At 45.9% G+C, this 21,226-nt stretch overlaps 1 protein-coding gene across 6 annotated transcripts in view; it reads right to left on the reverse strand.

Moving 5' to 3' along the window:
• The window catches only part of LOC135366914 (rap guanine nucleotide exchange factor 4-like), a 334,286-nt gene that overhangs the window by 21,600 nt on the left and 291,460 nt on the right, over window positions 1-21,226 (reverse strand). For all 6 annotated transcript variants that reach the window (XM_064599902.1, XM_064599901.1, XM_064599903.1 and 3 more), the window contains 2 exons: window positions 4,284-4,444; window positions 169-403 (listed from right to left, as the gene is read on the reverse strand). In XM_064599902.1, the coding sequence (XP_064455972.1) occupies window positions 169-403; window positions 4,284-4,444 (396 nt within the window). The remainder of the gene's footprint in view (window positions 1-168; window positions 404-4,283; window positions 4,445-21,226) is intronic.

Consider the following 21,226-nt stretch of genomic DNA (forward strand, 5'->3'; position numbering starts at 1 on the left):
CCCAAAGCACTTGGGTACCCATGTCAGCACATGGCTCTCACACAGCACGATCTACACATAAACGCGGTTACAGACCCCTTTCAGACGGTCGTTCCAGCACTAATCTTAAATGGGGGGGGGGGGGGGGGGGTCAGTAGTATGCTCTAAGGACAGCTCTGTATACGTTACCATGGTTGATGACTCCTTCTTCGAGCAAGACTTGCCACATGCCAGCGGCCTGAGCGCGCGAATTTAATCTGACGTGGGTAGCGGGCATCTGGAGCAGCCAGTCCACCATCTCTGTGCCCACCATACATCGCCTGAAGTGGCGAAGATGGTACTTCCGATCTCGGATCAGCTGCGGCGCCTGGTACAACAGCAGAGTCCGTAGCACCCATCCCGCACGAGCCAGCTCCACGGACGGCTGCAGTTCAAAAAAGAAACAATTCCCAACCTCAATCTACACAGACTTGAAAGAATACAGACGCGGCTGCCGTCACTAAATAGGGTATGACCACGCACAACACTTGTACGAGAGACGTACGAGCTTTCCATATACCAAGGCGTATATACAAAGAAATCGACGCCGGTATTCTCCCTCGCTGTTGTGCACACATACTGGTGGGGTTGGATCTTAGCGAAGAGTGACGCTGTCCCGCTGCTACTGAGACTGGACAGCTGACCAATCGGAACAAAGACGGCCAGTTACGTTCATTTACTATCACGCTTCGTACGATACTATACCGCCGGACACTACCAGGACTACCAGCATACAGGTTCCACAAGGTCTACTAAGTGGCTGACATTAAACAACGAATCCCAAAGGACATTACTGGTTTCAAGCCACTCTTACGGTCCACAAGAAAGACTACCCAAATTTCTAACTATTGTAGGGAATCTTAAAAGCGAAAAAAAGAGAGAGAGAAGGAAACAGTGCCGGGGTAAGGGGGGAAGGGATTGTAGGGAAGGCCAGTGTATTTCGAAGCCAGCCCCTCGGCAACGAGTTGAGGTCCGCGTGCTAATGACATAACTAAATATTTTATTAGATTAATTTATTTACTACAAATTTAATTTGTAGTAATACTATTTGTAAATGCAATTTATTTACTAATTGTATACGTATATATCAATTATTATATTTGCAAAAGAAAAGACGAGGGGAAAGGGAGATCATAACTGTTGCAGCTGGTCAGTTTTTCAAAAAAAAAAAAAAAAAAGACCTAATGCTTCGTTTTTCTTTAAAATACGTTCATGTTGCCGGGAGAATGAAAGCTTATAAACACGAATTTCTGGGAAATTTATTGAACAGCAAATATGTTACTAGAACGAACGAGAAGAGACAAGTTCGAATGTCTCGTTAACACGACTCCTGAATATAAAATTTCAAATATTGCGTATATGAAACTGTAACCTCGGAAGTGACCCATATTTCAGCTCCCGGCTGTCAGCACAAACTAAAAGAAAGGAGAAGGAAGGAAAGAAACAACAACAACAACAACAATAACTTTATTACGGGATGATGATTGGGGAACTCAAAGACCGTCCCTCAAAACAGCTCCTGCGCGTTCTTGCATCGACAGTATTGCGTGAGAAAACTTACTGCGGCGCATGATGGCATGCGCAAGTTATATCAAGGTAGAGCTTTTCTCGTAACGGAACAAACGATGGCGGTAATTTCGCAGCCAGCTAATGTGTGGCAGCATCAGCACCATCAGGCAGCATCGATTAGAAAGAAGCTCGCACGGTGTCAGAAACAGATTAATGCTTTATATTTATCCCAATAAAAGCGCGCTATATATAGCGCCTATTCATTAATCGGAGAAGAAAAGAAAGCCGCGCGTCTATAAATACGCGATGGTCGCACGCGCGTAGGACGGGGAGTCGACGGCCAAGGGCTTGAACTCATGCAATTATCGTTCTTCTTTTTTATTAAGTTGGGGAATTCCGAACGTCACGCAAGGGCACGCGAAAATGGCCTTCGCCCGAGAGCTCGTGCCGAATCGATTATGAACTTAAAGGAGCACTAAATTGACACACACACACACACGCGCGCGCTAAAATATCCATCCCGGAATTTCGGTATGCAAATGAGCCAAACCCGAAAAAGCGAGCGCATCACCCACTCCGACGGAGGCTTATCTGGGCTGGAGAGCGGCTTATCTGCCCACCTGAGCGGCACCCACTCCAATTACCTCCACCGCTCCAAATCACGTGGCCCTGTCTGATGTGAAATCAGACTTGTACAAAATACTGCGCAAAAGTATTTAAAATAAGATACTAAATACTCTACGGAAAAAGTATTTAAAATAGAGTACAAAATACTCAAAACTGAAAGTAATTTGAGTAGAGTACTAAATACTCTAAGAAGTATTTAAGATACTACTTAAAGTACTTTAGTATTAGCAGTAAGTGAAACGCGTATTCTGAACGTGGCCTTACAAATGAAAGGAATAAACTTCATCAGCCATGCATATCTTTCATTTGCAACGTCTTGGTGTCAAGTAATGTTTGGTGAACTTTGGTGAACCCAAGTAAAGTTTGTTGATATGTTCTGACCCAAAACTTCGTAATCCCTCCTGTATGTCGGTTCGGGTCTTTCAACCTCTGGCATGTGTTTATTGCTTTGATGACCAAGTAAATAAATGCCGGGATTATCTTGTACCTAATCCCCTGGTGATTCACATGGCAATATGAATAGGAACGGTTTTCTGACGAAGCTGGCTATTGAGAAGCAAGGCCAGGCTTGGGACCAGCCTATTGTACAAGAGGATAAATGACAGATTCGCGAAGTCCCGAAAAAAGAAAAACAAAGAAAAAGGGGGTTAAATTCCAGTGAGCTGAAAATCTCGGCACGGCGGGAACCGTGCTGGATATGGCTTGACGAGGAAGGAAAGTATTTTGAGTACTGAGTAGCAAATACCGAAAAACCTATTTTAAATACATTAAAAATACTTGTCGCAAAAAGTATTGAGTAGAGTACCAAAATACCGGAAAAAGTATTTAAAATACTGTATTTTGAGTACGTACTCAAGATACGTACAAGTCTGGGTGAAATGAGCGCTGTACTCTCCGCGTTCTCGGCCGCCGCGGTTTTGGTTTTGGCTCATTTGCATATCGAAATTCGGGGATGGATATTTTAGCGCACGTGCGTGTTTCAGGATGTTTTAAAAGTGGAAAGGTGTTCAACGAGGATAGAATCTCAATCTGCTATCTCGCTTTTGCCCGAAATTCCCTATTAAAAGAATAATTAATTAATTTCACTTAGTTAGTCATCTGGTAGTTACATACTCTCTTCCAGAGGATGTCCGCCCGGCCGTAGAACTCAACTGCAAAAACAACGTCTAAGCTGCTCATAGCTTTTTTTAAATAGAACTTCCGGTCAGTTTTTAATGACTCACCCTGTATGTATGTGCTGATATGTGCTGTATGTATGTATATGTATATGCTGAAATGAAAAATGAAACACGGCATCCGAAGGTACTTGAAGTAAGAAAAAAAGGGGGATGATTTATTTACATTTAAGATACTTGGAATGAAAAAAGGGTTGTCTACTTTACGGCAGAAGCTCCGCCTTCGTCAGGACAAAGATATGTCAGCGATACACACAGCTTATAAAGGCTTGCATAGTGACGTGCCTTTATAATCTCTGTGTATCACTCACATGTTTTTGCATTCCGAGTATCTTAAATGTAAATAAATTATCCCCATTTTTTCTTACTTCCCGTACCTTCGGATACTGTGTTTCATTTTTCATTTCAGCTACATACATTCGCGGTCGTCCGAACCCCTTTCACCTAGTATATATATATATTTTTTTTTTTTCACTTTTTTTTGCGGTGTGTTCTGCAAAGAATAAAATGAGCTCCCTGGAAAGAATGACAAATGCAGGTTACCTGCAGCGCGCGCGCGGGTTCTCTATTCTGCACTTCTTTACAAAATCCCTTACTTTTGGAAAAAGCCTATAGGACAGCGAGGAAAGGAGGAGGGTATATATCGTGATGTCGCCTATTCCCGAAGCGTGCGAGGCTGTTCGATCGGGATGCAGCCAGTTGTTTACGATCACACCAGTGCAACCGAGACGTGTGTACTCGCGCATCTCTGCATGCAACAACAGAAGAAGACGTACTGCACGGGTTTGGTTTCCAAGACGCATTCTACGTAACAGGCACATATATACGTAGGAGCATAGTACGTATTCTGTGCGTACAGTACATGTATATAGACTACCTAGAATAAATACCTATAATACCTTTCTTTTCCTTTTTGTACGTACATATCACGGGATGTGATGAACAAACACCTACCGTGGAAGTATAGTTGGCGGTAGAGAGCCGGCTTGCGTGGAAGGTGTCGTTTGGAGATGGTGGAGGCAGGCGTAAGGGTGACTCGGGTTTGCCCGTCGCCACTGGGGGTACTGTACGGAGGGTACCGTTCGCTTGACGGCTCTCACGGCGACGTGTAGAACCTGCAGGAAAACGATAAGCGCATTTAGTATTGAAAAACATACGAGTCGTACCAAACCAACGCCGCCTATAGATGCAGAAAGTTAATGCCCCTCTCACGCCTTTGACGCCCGGACATTTTGGGTCTCGACGTCATCTGCTCCAGCCAATCGCCGAAGACGATTTCAAAGACATCTCCGTAGCTAACCGCCAAAAAGCACGCTCGTGATTGGCGGACTCGTAACGGCTACGTCACGTCGTTTAACGTATTCGCCTCGGTCTTAAAGCTACTATGAGCGGGTCCCTAAAATTCGCCTTTCTAAGGGAGGGGATGGAAACGCAGAAAACAGCGAAAAAAGAAACGTCGCAGGAGCATGCGCTGAATTTTTTTACTTGTTTTTTTTTTAATTATACAGCGTTTTTCAGTTTGCAGCGTTTCAGTTCAGCGTTTGCAGTTTTTCAGTCAATTATACCGCGTCCGCTTTTGTCCTCGTCTCTCGCTCTTGGGACTTCTATTTGTGTACCGAGATTTATTTTCGTCGGCAAACTTGAGAGACAGGTCGATATTGCAGAGGATATCGATTGCACTTGATACACATAAAAAAAAAAACAGCAAAAGAATACGTCGTCGCAGAGACGTTATTCTGCACAGCATTCGTCAACACGTTACCGATTAGGGCGTATACACCACGGCTCCACTGTATCATTGTGTATGCACCTTATAACAGCAATACAAAATGTATTACTGGTATTCATAGCTCAGCTAGTGCAAGCAATGCAAAAAAGGACGAAATAATTTATTGGTTGGCTACTCCAGTACACGTAAACTGAAGATAAAGCAGAGAAAGAAAAAACGATTCCAACCAAAAAATGTGCAGAAAGACATCGCGAAACACAGGGTGGCCAAAAGTACGTTGACCAGATAAAGCAATGACCCTCAATGCACACTGCGCCCAGGACAGTATAGCCCAGACACACGGATTAGAGGGCGTCGAGAAGATCACGTGATATCAAAGACTACACAACTGCGTGCATGGCCTGCACTTGGTGACCTACAGGACAGCATCAGAGAACTTTGGAAAGAATGAATAAACCGCAGTCTACCGTTGCCAACAGTAAAGTCGATAGATTATCGGAGGTTGAGCAGATGAAGAACGGTTGAACTTATGCTATGTTAGAGAGAGATTCTTCACAGAGGTGATCCAGTGATGCTACGATCTTCGTAATGTCCGGTTTCCTCTGCTTGCTGATAATGTTCTCGATTCTTTCCAACGGACCTTGTCACATAAACAATACAAACTGTTAAGTTGCCAGAACATTCTTATCATATCACATGCAGAGCGATAACAGTGCAATTCTCCTCGGGGCTTTTCTCTCTACCTTGTGCCATCCTGTCAGTGACATCACAGTTGGAGTCCTCTTGAACGGCGAGTCCAATTTTTTTTCTAGGATATTATCCGGTGCCACTGAGATATCAAGCATGATCTCCGGGCGACGTTATCTCGTCGGAACGATAACGCAAGTAACAATGTGACTGTATTGCGCCAACGTGTCACGAGGCAGTTGTGTCAACGTTGGACGTAAGCTGCGGTATATTTACTATGTAGTAACGCGGACGGGTTACGGCTACAGCGAACTATAGGACATTGCCCCGCAGCGCAATCCATTGATTACCGTGAAGCATGTGACTCTCCTGAGTGCCAGTATGGTCGCCTCTAGCGTTCCCCGCCTTTTGCGCAGCGCCACCACAAGACAACAAAGGTTTCTTAATGATGAATGATAGAAGCCACTGAAAAGGTTAGCCAGCTGTAGGACTCGAACCCGCATCTTCCAGATTACCGGTCCAGTGCTCTTACCAGTTGAGCTAGGCTAACACACGTCCCCAGACTTGGAACATCAATTGCCATCATGGTCAAAAGGTTTGTTGTTTCATTTTTCTTATTTGTTGTCGCACACTCTTAAAAATGAGTTTCACCGCATAGCACGCTCCTAGCCAACCATTATCTCGAATGATATCGTTATCTGCCCTGATTTGTTGAAAACGGGAGGCGTACGCCTTTCTTGTGACAATTATGAACAGCATAAGTGTCACAAAAAAGGCGTACGCCTCCCGTTTTCAACAAATCAAGAGCAGATAACGATATCATTCGAGATGATTGTTGGCTAGGAGCGTGCTATGCGGTGAAACTCATTTTTAAGAGTGCAGGTGACGTTGTTTGAGAACGTTTGCCCTGCTTCAAAGGGGATGAGGCGAACCTGAACCTTGACACAAGGCGCGACAGCGTGAAAGACTATAGACTCTGATTGATTACTTCAACACGTCATTGCAACGGACTACCCCTTTAAGTAATAAATAGCCACAGTTACTACGCTGCGCTATAGAGGAACTATATGAGTATATAGTGTAGAAGATCAGAACCGAGAGAGACGAACACCAGACACACAAAGCAATGGTCCCCGCGCCAGCAGGGGGTCACTTCTTCCCTCCTCACCGTTACTGCACGGGGTGTCTACGGGCCACGTCTCCGTTTGCGCGCATCTCTGACTTTTACTTTGAGAAGGTCCGGATCGGGTTTCGTTTGGGGAATTTCGTGTTCTGGGTTTGACTGGCGACGGACGGACATAGAAGATTCTATACCTCGCTGCCGAGCAGGCGCTCTCGACCTATAGTTATCTCGTTTTTTTTCATACATTTATGTATCTGCGTCTATATGGTAGTATTACATGTTGAGTGTTAGACAGAGCACTGTTTTATTAAGCAGCTACACCAGCATTCAGCATTATTCCGTCACATTCCTCTACAACATTCGCAAATCGAAACTGGGAGATATATTACAGATGGTTCGATGGCGCGCTTGGAAGCATGCAACATTCCACTGTCAGTCTACGTGGGCGCTTTGAAACAGGACTCGTGTAGGTGCCGTACCACGAGAGTATAGAAAATGGAACGGTAGGAATGCAAGGGCAAAGCCTTACATAAACACCGAGGCAGTGGACAAGGTCCTCTTGGTGCGTGGATGCTCGTGATAGAGTGGCGGAAGCCGAACGCCTTCTGGCACGGCTCTCATTTAGCTGGCAGTGGTGTCTTTAGCTGGGAGGTTATTCAAAATTAGAATCTCTTTTGGGTATATGTCGTAGGAGTGCTTCTGCCTGGGCGTGTGTTCGTGCATCTTACGGAGCCGTGTGGAAAGCTTAACCAGAATGCACAATTCAGAGCAGATATAAACGTACGGTGAGCCAGCCCATGCGTGGCGAACATGCTGCTCGTGCCGCAGGGTAGACTGCGTATAATTTCGGCCACCTGAGGTTCTTTAACGTGCGCCGGTAATCTTGTGACCACACGGTGCTGGAAAGCAACGTTTACCTCTCCCCCATCTTCACCGTCCTCGGCCGGGTTGGATGGTGGGATAAAGTTTCACCAAAACGTGCTGCTAGTTCGGTACCTTCCATTCTGCGTCTATACGTGTGCTATGTCTATACAGTCTTAACCGTTGGCAAGCTCCAGTGCCACAATAAAAGCTCGATCAATCAATACGTAGAGTGCTGCGCGGGTCGCGATTGTTTGACACGCAACCAACACGCCGCCCCTGCGTTCCGTTACAAAATGAAACCTGCATCCGCACGCAATGCGCACTTTTTTTTAATTTTCTTTTTCCTTTTCAAAATCCCGTCCGCACGCGACATGTCACCCGCCGCGAGAAGAAACACAGGCGTGAGCTTCGAGTACTCTCCAAGGTTGTCCCTGATGGGTCATGGGCCATCTCCTTATATCCCATCGATTCCTCCTTATATCTGTCATATCTTATATCGATATCTTATCTTATATCCCATATCTCTCATTATATCCCATCTAACGAACAAATGGGTCACATGCCTAGAAGATTTGTACCCGTACCCGTTGACGGCGTTACGAGACGAAACGAGGATCCATCTTTGGCGACTCAATTAAATCTTTTCTATTCCTCCTTTTGGACAATGTCTTACCCGCGCCAGCGTCAAGAATGACACCCGCACGCTACACGCTACCCGGACAATATCGCAAACCTGGACTCGCACCTCGAAGAAAATGCGGGTAATTACGCAGGGACCTCCGGATCACGCAGCCAGAGACGCAAAATGTGCACTTTAATTACGTCAGCAATCCCAAAAGACCTCATAATCGAGTGACGTCAACTAAATTAAGACACATTTCGTGTTTCTTTCCACTTTCCCGGTCAGTAAGGTTCTGCCACAGTTTCCTCAAATCCGTAGCCCCATGTGGCATTGGGCTGCGGACACGCGACAAAAACCTCCTGCGGAAAAATATTTACCGTGAACGCTTTGTACGTGACCTCGACGACATTTTTGCTTCCTTTGACGTTACATAGGCCGAGTCAAACACTATTCCTGGTAGTCCAAGTTCCATATTTGTTGCCTGGCAGAGCTCAGGATTGCCAGTCGGTGCTCCCGCCTTTCTAAAATGGTGGGATATATATGGGCCTTCCCGTTGCCACTTCATTTCGCCGCGAGCACTTGACACAGGTTACACAGATGCGATGCATTTCAAAGCTATATACTTTCGAGCTGTTTATGCTCTTTCGTATACGTAAGTTTCAAGCGGCTATATAGGTTGGAGATCGTAAGATACGATACCTTTCTTGAACGGTCCCTTCCTCTCTGAGCACATGATCACGTACATACACACACAAAAAAGAAAGCAACAAACGTAACAGTCCTTCAGTCAATTATACCGCGTTCGAATTTGTCTCCCTCTCGCGCTTTTTCTTGGGGGGGGGGGGGGGGCGGCTTGTACTCGTGTACCGAGATTTATCTTCGTCGGCACACTAAGAGGCAGGCCCATATTGCCGAGGATATTGATTGCACTTGATACACACACCCACACACACACAAAAAGGAGTACGTGCTCTGTCCATTTATCGAAGATAGAGCTGTAAGTCCCTCATCGTGTCAGAGAGGTTGTTTTCTGTGATCTAGCCGTTAGCAACGAACGAGAGAAAGCACTGGAGAGAGAGAGACAGAGAAAAGAAAGAGGAAAGAAGAGCCTCTAAAAGGACGGTGTAGCAGGTGCGCTGAGATAATTAATGGTACGTCAGATGGTCCGGTAAAAGTACAATTGCTATTCCAACTAAAATGAGTCTAGAAGACCGCAAAAATATCACTGGAATAGAGATCGTGCAAGTCTTTTTCCCAGGATTCCGAGGAGGATGAACACACACATCAAACACTGGAAGCAAAGAAAAGCAGCCACTCCTAGTTCACTTTACCCTTTACGAGCAATTTTCTTCCCAATTTTACGGCCTTCTTAACAGGGCATAAACAAGATGCGAGAGCCGCCTATAGTCTAATACAAGGCGTCTAGGGACCGGTAGCTATACAAGTCAAAAGGAAACAAGGATATTCACTCGGGCAACGTTCCGGAGCTCCTCCGGTGCATTCTCGCTGAACGAACTATCCCCAGAGGCTTACGATTACCGATAGAAAGGAAGTTTCAGTGGAAGGGGATACAGGAAGAGAAAACCGCGTTTCGGGGAAATCGCTCGGACAATCCGTTTCCCCGAGACCTTTGTGTGGTCGCATTGCCTGCTCCATGCCGTTGTATGTTCTGTTCCCGAGGGTTTACGTATAATCGTACATGACGAATTAGAGTAGTTTACAGTATGCATGCTGTATACACTCTTAAAAATGAACTAACTTCACCGCACAGCACGTTCCTAGCCAACCGTCATCTCGAATGATATCGTGGCCTTATATTATGGCCTTTTTTGTGACAATTATAGACAGCGTAAGTGTCACAAAATAGGCGTACGCCTTCCGTTTTCAACAAATCAGGCCAGATAGCGATATTATTCAAATATGATTCAATGATGGTTGATATCATGATGGCTACACTCTTAAAAATGAACTTCACCGCATGGCACGCTCTTAGCCAACCATCATCTCGAATGATATCGTTATCTGCCCTGATTTGATTGAAACGGGAGGCGTACGCCTTTTTTGTGACACTTACGCTGTTCATAATCGTCACAGCAAAGGCGTACGCCTCCCGTTTTCAACAAATAAGGTCAGATAACGATATCATTCGAGATGGTGGTTGGCTAGGAGCGTGCAATGAGGTGAAGTTCATTTCTAAGAGTGTAACGCCGCTGTTACATAAAAAAAAAAGAAAAACGTCTGTTCGGAAAATTACGAAGCATAGTGGCATCCGCGGAAAATGCACTCTAAAAAGAGAACTTCACCGCATAGCACGCTGTGCGTCAACCGTTGTCACGAATGATACGGTTATCGGTTCTGATTCGAGGACACAGGGGGGGCGTACGCCTCTTTGTGGCAATTTGGATATATGAAAACTGCCACAAAAAGGCGTAACCCCCCCCCCCCCCCTGTCTTTGAATCAGGAGCAATAACACTATCATTCGTGGCTATGGTTGGCGCGCAGCGTGCTATGCGGTGAAGCTCTGTTTTTACAGTGTGGTATCAGCTAGAGCTGAACAGAGGAGAGAGACCACGAACTGCTAGGAGTCCGTGAGAATTTGGTCCCTTGTAGCAGCTCCTCGAAGTCAGGGTTTACTTTACTAACGCGGTGAAGCATATTATTGTAGTGAATCTACCTATCATTATTAATATCTTGCGTTGCCGCAGAGAAGTTTGTGGTTTTCTTACAGGAAACATCAAACAGTTCTTCGTGTGTGTCAACATGATTCACAGGTTCCGAACGAACATACGACCAAATAACAGAAGGAACATTGAGAATAAGACGCGCACTAAGAACAAAAATACACAAATCAAAGCCGCCTCGCAGAACCACAATAATGTTTCACCTTCCAAATAAAATCGAAGTCTCCAAATTAAATAAATTTTAATTTCATATTTCACTGCACAGCCCACGTCCACCTGACCGCGAAATTTTTTTTTTTTTTATAATCGCGTCCCCGAAGTTATCAGTCCTCGGCAGAACGCGAAACCTGCGGTCCGCGAGACATAAAAGCCGCATGAGCCTCCGGGCTGGCCATAGATTTCCGATAGTACACGCACATTAACTATACAAACAGAGCGTATAAAGATCAGAGGCCGCAGTGTTCAGGGAAGTTCGGGACTGCGATCGAAAGTTGTACCCGCGGGAATTTGAGGATCACCGACCCTCCACTGTTTCAACCCCCTCCCCCCACTCCCTCCCTTTCTCTTAGTCCACCCTATACCGTCGCTTTTGTGCATCATTGGCGCAATAGGCTCACACAGCGGAACCACCAATTTATACAGAGCCCCGTGCCTCAAGAAAGGACCACGCGTAAATATGTTCCGGACACTTTAAAACTTCAAAGGCTCCTCTATAGAGCCCAAGAGATCGAGGTTGGAAAGTTGCGGTTCGTTGACCTCCGCGGCGTTCTTCCGGGTAGACAGCGTTGATTGATAGGTGTCACGCCGCACGAGGTCTCCTAAATGGCCTCTCGGTACACGAGCATTTTCATTGATCCTCAATATGTGGTCCGCATACTGCACGATATCACGCCGCGGTGCGGCGAAAGTCTGAGAAAGAAACGGGGCCTAAAGACATCACGCGGGGACATGTGCCGTTATAAGCTGAGCTATGCGACGTTTCTCACGTTTTGCTTGCGCTGGTATCGCTTGATATAGGAAGACATCGAGAGAGAGAGGGGCTTCGCGTGGGATGATTTGAGAGTGGCAGAGCAGCGCTTGAGGGGAGACAGATGTCCTCCTCCTCCCCACAAGAGTCGTGCGTGACGTGCTTCGATATACGCAGGAGGAATAAGGGAGGCGGATCCTCGGTCCCAGAGTGTCTAGACTGATGGCAGGGCTTCGCGTTGAATTGGCGATATTGGGTCTCCCAAGAAGAAGTGATTGAAGGAATTTGCGGTTTTCCACGAGAATTATAGAGCTGAGACTCGGAAAATGTCGGGGATCGACGCCGACGACTCACGCGATCAGGAACAAGGAACTTCGTCAAGAACGAGAGGACAAGAAAGAAAGAAAGGAAAGAAGAAAGAAGGAAAACAGTTAATAGACAAGTCAATATGGAATTGGGTACTATCGAACCATATTTGTCACCAGCGTAAGCGATCAGCGACTTTTATTTCTTTCTCTTTTTTTTTTCGCGCTACCGGTTTAATGTCGGGTTAAATCAATTAATATAATAAAACGAATTAAGTAAATAAATTAACGAGTAAAAATTCACCAAAGTAAGCTGTACGCGCAAAATCTCGCGTACTTCTCTGTTCAGCCTGCTTCACTCTCACTGGCTCTTTCTCCTTTGAATTGATTTATTTTCCTCATTCCCTGTTCAGTATATATATTTAATGCACTTCCGTTCACCTTCTTCCTGTGATCACAATCACTGCCTTCATCTAAGCGTTTATGAGGTGCAGGACGCGCATAGGCATATTTCCGTCCGGTAACTCGTATTTTAATGCCCGCTAAATAGAACAATTGAGCAAAACGCACCGCGAAACAGAGAGGCCGGCACCCTTTTAATAATCAAATCCAACGTCAGGAAAGAAGAGAGAGAAAAAAAAAAAGGGGGGGGGGGGCGAAGCCGTGCGGCGTCAAACTGCTGCGAACTGTTGGAACAAAGCAGGAAGTGAATTACCGGCAATTTGATACGGAGGACAGCCTCTCATATTACGCGGGGACAGCCCATCACCGATTGGTGGTGTTTCGGAAAAAAATGTGCGCGGCAGGAAACGGGTCCAGTGTCATCAGTTTCGATTGCGCGCAGGAGAAGCATCTCGTTGAACGATCTCCGTAAATCGAACTTGCGCTGTGTTTCGAAAACGCCATTCAGCGTTAAAGTCGATTCAGCATCTGGTACGGTCCCCTAATAGCTGTCCAACGCAACAAAAAGCTCGAGCGCCGTATATCTTTTTCTCGCTATCGCGTTTTTTCTCTCTCTCTCTCGTTTTCGGAACGCCAGCCGGTTTTACGATCGCCAGTAAAAAGAAGAGGCAGCGAGGTAGAAAAGGATGTAAAACGAACGCGAGAACAGCCGTAGAGACCATCAAACATTATGTACTGGGAGATTCCGGGAAACCGTCAATGCGAGCTACTTCCATATAGCTCACGGATTGTGCCGGGAGGAATTCGAAGAGAACGGCAAACGTCGGCGAAATTATTTCGAGTGGTTGATCGTTGTCACTTCTGGGGACCGATTATCCAGGATAACATGAGAAACAAGTGTTCTCGAGAGAGAGAGGATAGTCAACGCCACCTACACTCTTAAAAATGAACTTCACCGCACAGCACGCTCCTAGCCAATCACTATCTCGAATGATATCGTTATCTGTCCTGATTTGTTGAAAACGGGAGGCGTACGCCTTTTTTGTGACAATTATGAACAGCATAAGTGTCACAAAAAAGGCGTACGCCTCTCGTTTTCAACAAATCAGGGCAGATAATATCATTCGAGATTATGGTTGGCTAGGAGCGTGCTATGCGGTGAAGTTCATTTTTAAGAGTGTAGATATGGAAGGCATACTTATTGCCTCCTTTCCCTCTTTTGCTACGTGGATATATATATATAAAGTCAGAATTCGTCTGCTACTTCAATAACTCGCAAATGATTGCACCTAACTTTGAACCTGCAGACTTAAACCTGTATACAAAATGTGCAACACGCTTTTGAGAAAGATATGGGACTGTTTGCTTTATTTTAAAGTTTTCCCTATTTAGTACGCGGGGACGTTCGCAGACGACGGCGGTGTTGAAAACGTGGGGCGGAGCCTATTTTGTGACACTTATGCGGTTCATAACTGTCACAAAAAAAGGCGTACGCTTTCCGTTTTCAGCAAATCAGGGAAGATAACGGTATCATTCGAGATTATGATTGGCTGGGAGCGTGCTATGCGGTGAAGTTTAGAAGTCGGCCCAGGACGCATATTCCCCCAGGGCGTCAGTCGTGACGTTGCCCACATATGTGAGGCCGACAACGGCAAGCCCTATCGTCACCACCACCACCACCACCTTATTTCTAAGAGTGCATTGCCACGAATGATAGCGTTATCGCTTCTGATTCGAAGAGAGAGGGGGGCGTACGCCTTCTTGTGTCTATTATATCATGTGTCCAAATTGACACGAAAAGGCGTACCCCCTCTCTCCGAATCAGAAGCGACAACCCTATAATTCGTGGCAATGGCTGGCGCACAGCGTGCTATGCAGTGAAGTTCAGTTTTTAGAGTGCAGGAGGCTATTATTAACTATCCCGATCCCTATGCTCCCGAACCCCGTCGCCGTAGCCACTTTATCGGTTCAACACCTACATATTTCCTTGCTGCTTATTTTTAGAAACATTGCCGTGCGACGCACCCCCTGCTCACTACAGTATAATACCTTCAGAGAAGAACTGCAACAACAACACGCATTAATTTCTTTTTTCTTGACATCCCCGCAACGGTCTGCTCACGTTGATCTTAAGGTGCGTGATTTACGATCGCGCTGCCACTAGCAGGCAACGCAGCCTTTGTTCCGCTTCCTCGTTGTAGGACTCCCTCACGCGCGTGCGATGTTATTTGTCCTATTTTTGCGCGTAAACATTAGACCACAATTGCTTTTCAACCCACGTATACAAGAACGTGGGAAGCAAGAAGGATCACGGGTATATCCTGGCAACTAATTTAGTCTGTCTGGCCCAGTTTTGGCAGCTGCGACGCGGGCACGCCCAGCTATTCGTGGTTGCAAAAGTTCTTCGCCGATTAGCCTTTGAGAGAGAGAGAGAGAGAGAGAGAGATCAGGTATTGCACAACAACATGTATTATGTATGTATGCTCGTTTCTCCAAGCTTCTTCGGAGTTGAGCAATGTACGGTGCCTTCCGGACTGCAGCAAAATAATTGTTAGCGCTGTGTCTTAAATTTTTTTATTACGTTTTACACCCTTTTACTAACCCCACTCTAAAAAAAAACAAAAAAAAAAAAAAACAGAACTTCACCACATAGCACGCTCATACTCGGGAGGCGTACGCCTTTTCTGTGACACTTATGCTGTTCATAATTGTCACAGAAAAGGCGTACGCCTCCCGTTTTCAACAAATCAGGGCAGATAACGATATCATCCGAGATACAGTAATGGTTGGCTAGCAGCGTGCTATGCGGTGAAGTTCATTTTTAAGAGTGATACGTCCCGCGCTCTCAGCAAAGCGGGAGTGGTAAAGCTATCATTCTGTATGGCTGGTGTTCACCGTGCTATGTGGTGAAGTTCTGTTTTCGAAGTGCAAACAGGGCGTGGTGACGCAATGTTACAATAAGGGAGATAACGACAATAACTCGTTATAACGAATACACGTCAAGTGTTTAGACTTTCATTCGGTATGACAACCTCCTCGGCTAAAAAGTCCCCGATTTACGCGCTGTGCGCAAGAATTATACCGTACATACGTAAGGCCTCCTTCTGATTCAGTTCGGCACGATTTGTTTGTGCACGGACGCAAAGTAGAAAGAAAGAAAAGAGAACAATAATTCTCGTACAGAGATCAACATCATAAGAGAGGAAATGTACTTTACAGGGCAATCTAAAACCGGGTCATTTTGATGCCTTTATACCACACATCTCAGACGTCAGCAGCATCGAGGAGAAGCATCTGAACAAAGATGGTTTTCCCATCAGTACCGTTTCCGTATGGGCTACGATGTCACACAAAGGACTCGAGAAGCTTGCGTGTTCACCGACAATTTCCTCCCCCCCCCCCCTCTTTATGTAATGACGAGGACAAGGCCGGGTAGAGCCGTTTCTCCCGTATAGGCGAGTGATATAATTTCCTGTTTCTAATATGACAACGTTATGCAATTGCGATTGCGCAACGCGACCAATTTGCCCGTCCCATGGTATGGATGAAAGGGGGGAAGTAGATGCGGCACCGAGAATTAACTGCCTCAATAGGATCCTAAATGAGGCCGCGTATATTTCGAGGCAACACTTCATTCAGCCGCGACTTGGAGAATTATGCGCGATTAGGCTCTTCCATGGAGCGAAAGGCTCTCAGAAGTGGCACTAACGAAGGAGAATTCCTGGGCGCTGATTGGCTGCCATTTAGCGGGGGTGGAAGCCACTCGAGAGAAGGGACGATTACCGAGCGCTATATCCTTTCGCAATCCGTACGGGTCATTAAATACGGGTAGGGATATGAAAGTATTATAAAAGCGGTCAGCCATGCATACTAAATGTGCACCTCGTATTTCTCATTTCATCGAAGAATGCTCAGGTAGTTACTCATTTTGAAAGTAATAGGGCTAAAATTCATTTAGGCTACTGGGTTCTGCAGGCAAAATTTAGACAAACGCGCGTTTCGAAGTACAAGCACGCCTTTACGAATATGGCCAGCCATCATTGAGATTCGATGCACACATATAGCTGTGCTTTGCGTTTTGAAGCGAACCGGACGGATACGGGCCCAAAGCGAAGCTAAAGAAATGCTTTCATACGCGTCGCGTCATCCTGAAACCGGTAACCCGACGCGGAGACATCGTTCGTTTTCCTCGTTTATCTCAAAAACTACGACTATCTGCCGGATGAGATTTCCACATTTGACATCTACAGTCGAATATAATCCTCCTGTCGACAGCAGCCCACCCTGCCCTTATAAGCGAACACTTCAAAGGGCACAGCTTGCTCCAATACCCTTGTCCTCACGCAAAAGCAACATTATTTTCAATTCAGTAAACCTTCGAACGCCGCCGCCCACAGAAAAAAACAGCGAGAAGTATACCGCGTATCACGAAAATTGAATTTCTCCGTAAACACCCGCAAGCTCGCTCGTTGCACATACAGCACGCTTGACCACGGAGCTCCTCAAACATCGAATATTCTTTCAACGTTCCATGCGGAACGATTGAACACAAACAGTACACGCATACGAATGATGTTGCCGTTTATAGAAATATCAATGCGGGAGCACACGCGATCAAGCGCATATATTTCAGTGCGCTAGTGTGTAGTCGAACCTGCGTATACACCCTTAGCCGAGTTTCTATCTCGGTCGCGAGAACAATATACTGCGAAAACGTTACTAAGCGGCAATCAATATCCGAATCAGCAACAACGGCGAAACAAGTTTCCCGTTATTGCGATTCGTCAGGGCGGAACGTTTAACTTTATTTTCCAGTTTGATTCGCGGATTGTCGTCTGTTGCCCGATTACAACAACGTCAGACACATGAGCCGGAAAGCAGTGAAAACAGAGCTGCGTTCGTTACAGCTATACTGGAGTCGTTGAGCTCGGAGGCGCGTGTATAGTGTGGCAACGCATTTTGTTGATCTACCTGAGATTCGCCGTTTCAGCAAACGGGGACTAATGAATGAAGAGAAAGGAAATCTATCAGGATCTTTGTACTTTTATGAATCCGCTCCACTGTTCTGCGGTACTTACGAAGCGAAAAAGTGGGGTTACCCTCAAGTGTTACGTAACGTAAGGGGGGCTCTATGCTAGGACACAGTGGAAGGATAGTTTGAAAACTGTTGGAACGGTCCTCGCTGGGAATGGGGATCATTGTACGTTTCGTTGCGCATAAATCCGCGATAAAGCGCTGTTTTGGGGCTCAACATTTTCAGTTTGCGTTTACTAGTTCAAACGCTGGGGAACAACTTAGGGAGTGATCTTCAAACTGACGATATGCCGTACCGCGCCTTCTATGTATATATCGCTTCCCAACGTTTATTTGTAGCAATCCCGGCCTCACCTGAACGGTTTACACGCGACGTTTGGAACACGATAACTCTTGCTATGTGCGTTCAAGATTGAGATTCAAAATTAGGAAGAATCGGGTCGCACATCGCACAGTCAGGGAACCTCGAATATATTGTGCCTAATCACGATTTCACCAACTTTAGTTTGTACAGCGAACGCTGCCACGAACACGGTCACTCTATGAAAGATAAAAGTCACTGAAAAAGTTAGCCAGCTGTAGGGATCGAACCCACATCTTCTGGATTGCCGGTCTAGGGCTCTACCAATTGAGCTAAGCTAACACGCCTCTCCAGCGACTTTCGGGGTGCGTCATCTGAAGGGACGACAAACCAGCCACTCACTCTCACTCACCTTCCTTTCACTCTTACATTTTTGCTCACTCATACACAGATTCATACGACGGAAATCGACGCAAGCGGCACCTGTTGAACAAGAGATAAACTGATGTTCTGAGGCTGGAACTACATAGAAGGGACAACGGGATGGAGTCGTTTGAACTTCTCTCGGCGCTTGAAGTGCCTATATTACCTAACGGCGAAAAAAGAAAAGAAAAAGAAAGAAAATGAAAAGACCGTGCAGCGCGTGAAGGTCTTCGCAGAATGGACCTGACAGGGTTCCAGGACGGCCTTGAGAAGACATCCACCCGTGACAAACCATGTACACAAAGCCGACTACGTGCCTTCATGATTGTGCTCGACCGGAAAGAAAATGTTTTTATGTAAAAATGGTCGAAGAGACTCTGGACAGATCGTCACGGACGCGATGTGATGTATGGGCAGAGACTCCCCCCGCCCCTTTCTTTCGGTCCTGTAGACATTCCGTTTAGGCGTCACGTTTCGTGAGAATCCCCGTAATAGCTGTCCGCGAAATAATATGTGCTCTCGCTTTATTTTTTGCCGGAGCAGCTCTATAAGGACAAGGCCGCGCATGAATTGCTCACGTTGTAAATGTGCGTCTCTTGGGTCCGGTTTCACCGACGCTGGTTAACTTTGAATTAACCGAGATCAAGGGTTGCTAAAAACTTGGGATTAACACTCAATTCTTTTTTACAAACGCTAGTTGGTGACGTGGGGAACGTTTCAGTCCATGACTTGAAAAGCCGAGACGAGGTAGGGACAAAAACAGACAAACACAAACACGGTCTCAGACAATAGCTCCCTTTAGTGAAGCAGAGTTAAGCGTTAAATTCAAGTTAAGGGACCGCTGATCTCGCTTCAAATGTTACTGTAAAAGTGTTTTTGTTTTTCTTTGTTTTGTTTTTTTTCGCGCGGAACGATTTTTCGCGTTTTTCGCGAGCGCCAAACATTCGCGAATTTAAGTACCCGCGAAATAGATACAATGACGTCACCGCGAAACAAAAGCTTGCGTTTTTCGCGAATTTAAGTTCCCGCGTCGACAATGGCCTCCGCCAAAACGCGAAAATATGTTCCACGCGAAATCTGTTACTTTTACAGTAATCGGCGTTGGTGAAACCGGGCCCTAATGAGATGTGCCACGGTTTCTTTTCCTTTTGGAAATGAAGCGAAAAAGAAGTGACATGTATGGAAAGTAGAATTTTAATGAACGTGCTGCAAGATAGATGAGCTAAAAAACGTACAAGTCCTGGCGAGAATGGTGCAGTATTCAGTCATTCCTCTCTCACCCCTCCGGCCCTCCCTCAAAAGCAACGGGGCAGTGAACCGACATGACGGCGGCGAATTGTCCATCGCATTACCATGCCATGCGTATTACTGTTGTTGTGTAGCTGATCAATGCAGTGCTCCTCAATGACACTTTTATATGTATGTACAGCAATGATGTTTTAGTGAATGAACGAACAAGGTGGTTAGACGAAGGTTCGACTGTGAAAGTGAAAACCGAAAATACACTGTAAAAACAGAGCTTCACCGCATAGCACGCTCTGCGCAAAGCATTGCCACGAATGATAGTGTTATCGCTGGCGATTGGAAGACGAGGGGAGGGCCGTACGCCTTTTTGCGGCAATTTTCATATCTCCAAACTGCCACAAAAAGGCGTACGCCCCCATCAGTTTGCGAATCAGAAACGATAACCCTATCATTCGTGGCAATGGTTGGCGCACAGCGTGCTATGCGGCGAAGTTCTGTTTTTAGAGTGTATGTCTCGTTGATCAAGCAGTCTTTTAAACATTAGTCTTTTTTTTTGTTGTTGTTGTTGTTATGAGTACACTCTTAAAAATGAACTTCACCACATAGCACGCTCCTAGCCAACCATCATCCCGAATGACAACGTTCTCGCCCCTGATTTGTTGAAAACGGGAGGAGGAGCCTATTTTGTGCCGTGCATAATGGCACAAAATAGGCTCCTCCTCCCGTTTTCAGCAAATCAGGGGCGAGAACGTTGTCATTCGGGATGATGGTTGGCTAGGAGCGTGCTATGTGGTGAAGTTCATTTCTAAGAGTGTAGCAAGCCATGCAATTGGCTGATCACTCTTAACACATACACATACAAAGCAAGTAAGCGCTTTTTGTAGCGAGACATGACGATGACTTGATGACTCGCCTACGGTGACAGTGACGAGAGAGAGAGCCGTCAGGTTACGATGACTTCAACAGCGTAGATCCATTCACAGCGCGCAATTAGTGCACGGCCACGGTAGGCTAGCGCACTTTTAATCAGTGAGCAGCAGTGACTCACCGTTCATTATGCACATACTATATAAGCAACGAATCATTTCTGTCACCGCCACTTCCTCTTCCGGGGGGGATGAAATTGCGACCTGTGCCTACGCCCGAGACACCTGACCCGCAGACGTGAGACAACTTTATTAATGACGCTATGCAGCCGTCATTGTCGCAACGTATAGCGCCTGACCAACTCCAGTCAGTCGGAGATTGAGAGGAAATAACCTCGCCATCTGCGACGCAAATGGTTTCGCACATGCGTGACAGCAGGCGCTGTAAACCTGACTTTTGCAACAGGCCACACTTGGAAGGGTATACTGTACGCAAAATACTTCTATATTAGTATTTTATTATCTTACTCGGCAGTTCTTTTTTTTTTCTTAAATGTTAACGTTAATTCCTTCGCTGCTCTGCGTCGCTAGACAACTACACTCTAAAAAAGGCTGTGAAAAGGTGACAACTTCTATAGTTACCACCT

Source organism: Ornithodoros turicata, chromosome 8 (genome assembly GCF_037126465.1).
Source record: "Ornithodoros turicata isolate Travis chromosome 8, ASM3712646v1, whole genome shotgun sequence".
Taxonomy (NCBI): Eukaryota; Metazoa; Arthropoda; class Arachnida; order Ixodida; family Argasidae; genus Ornithodoros; species Ornithodoros turicata.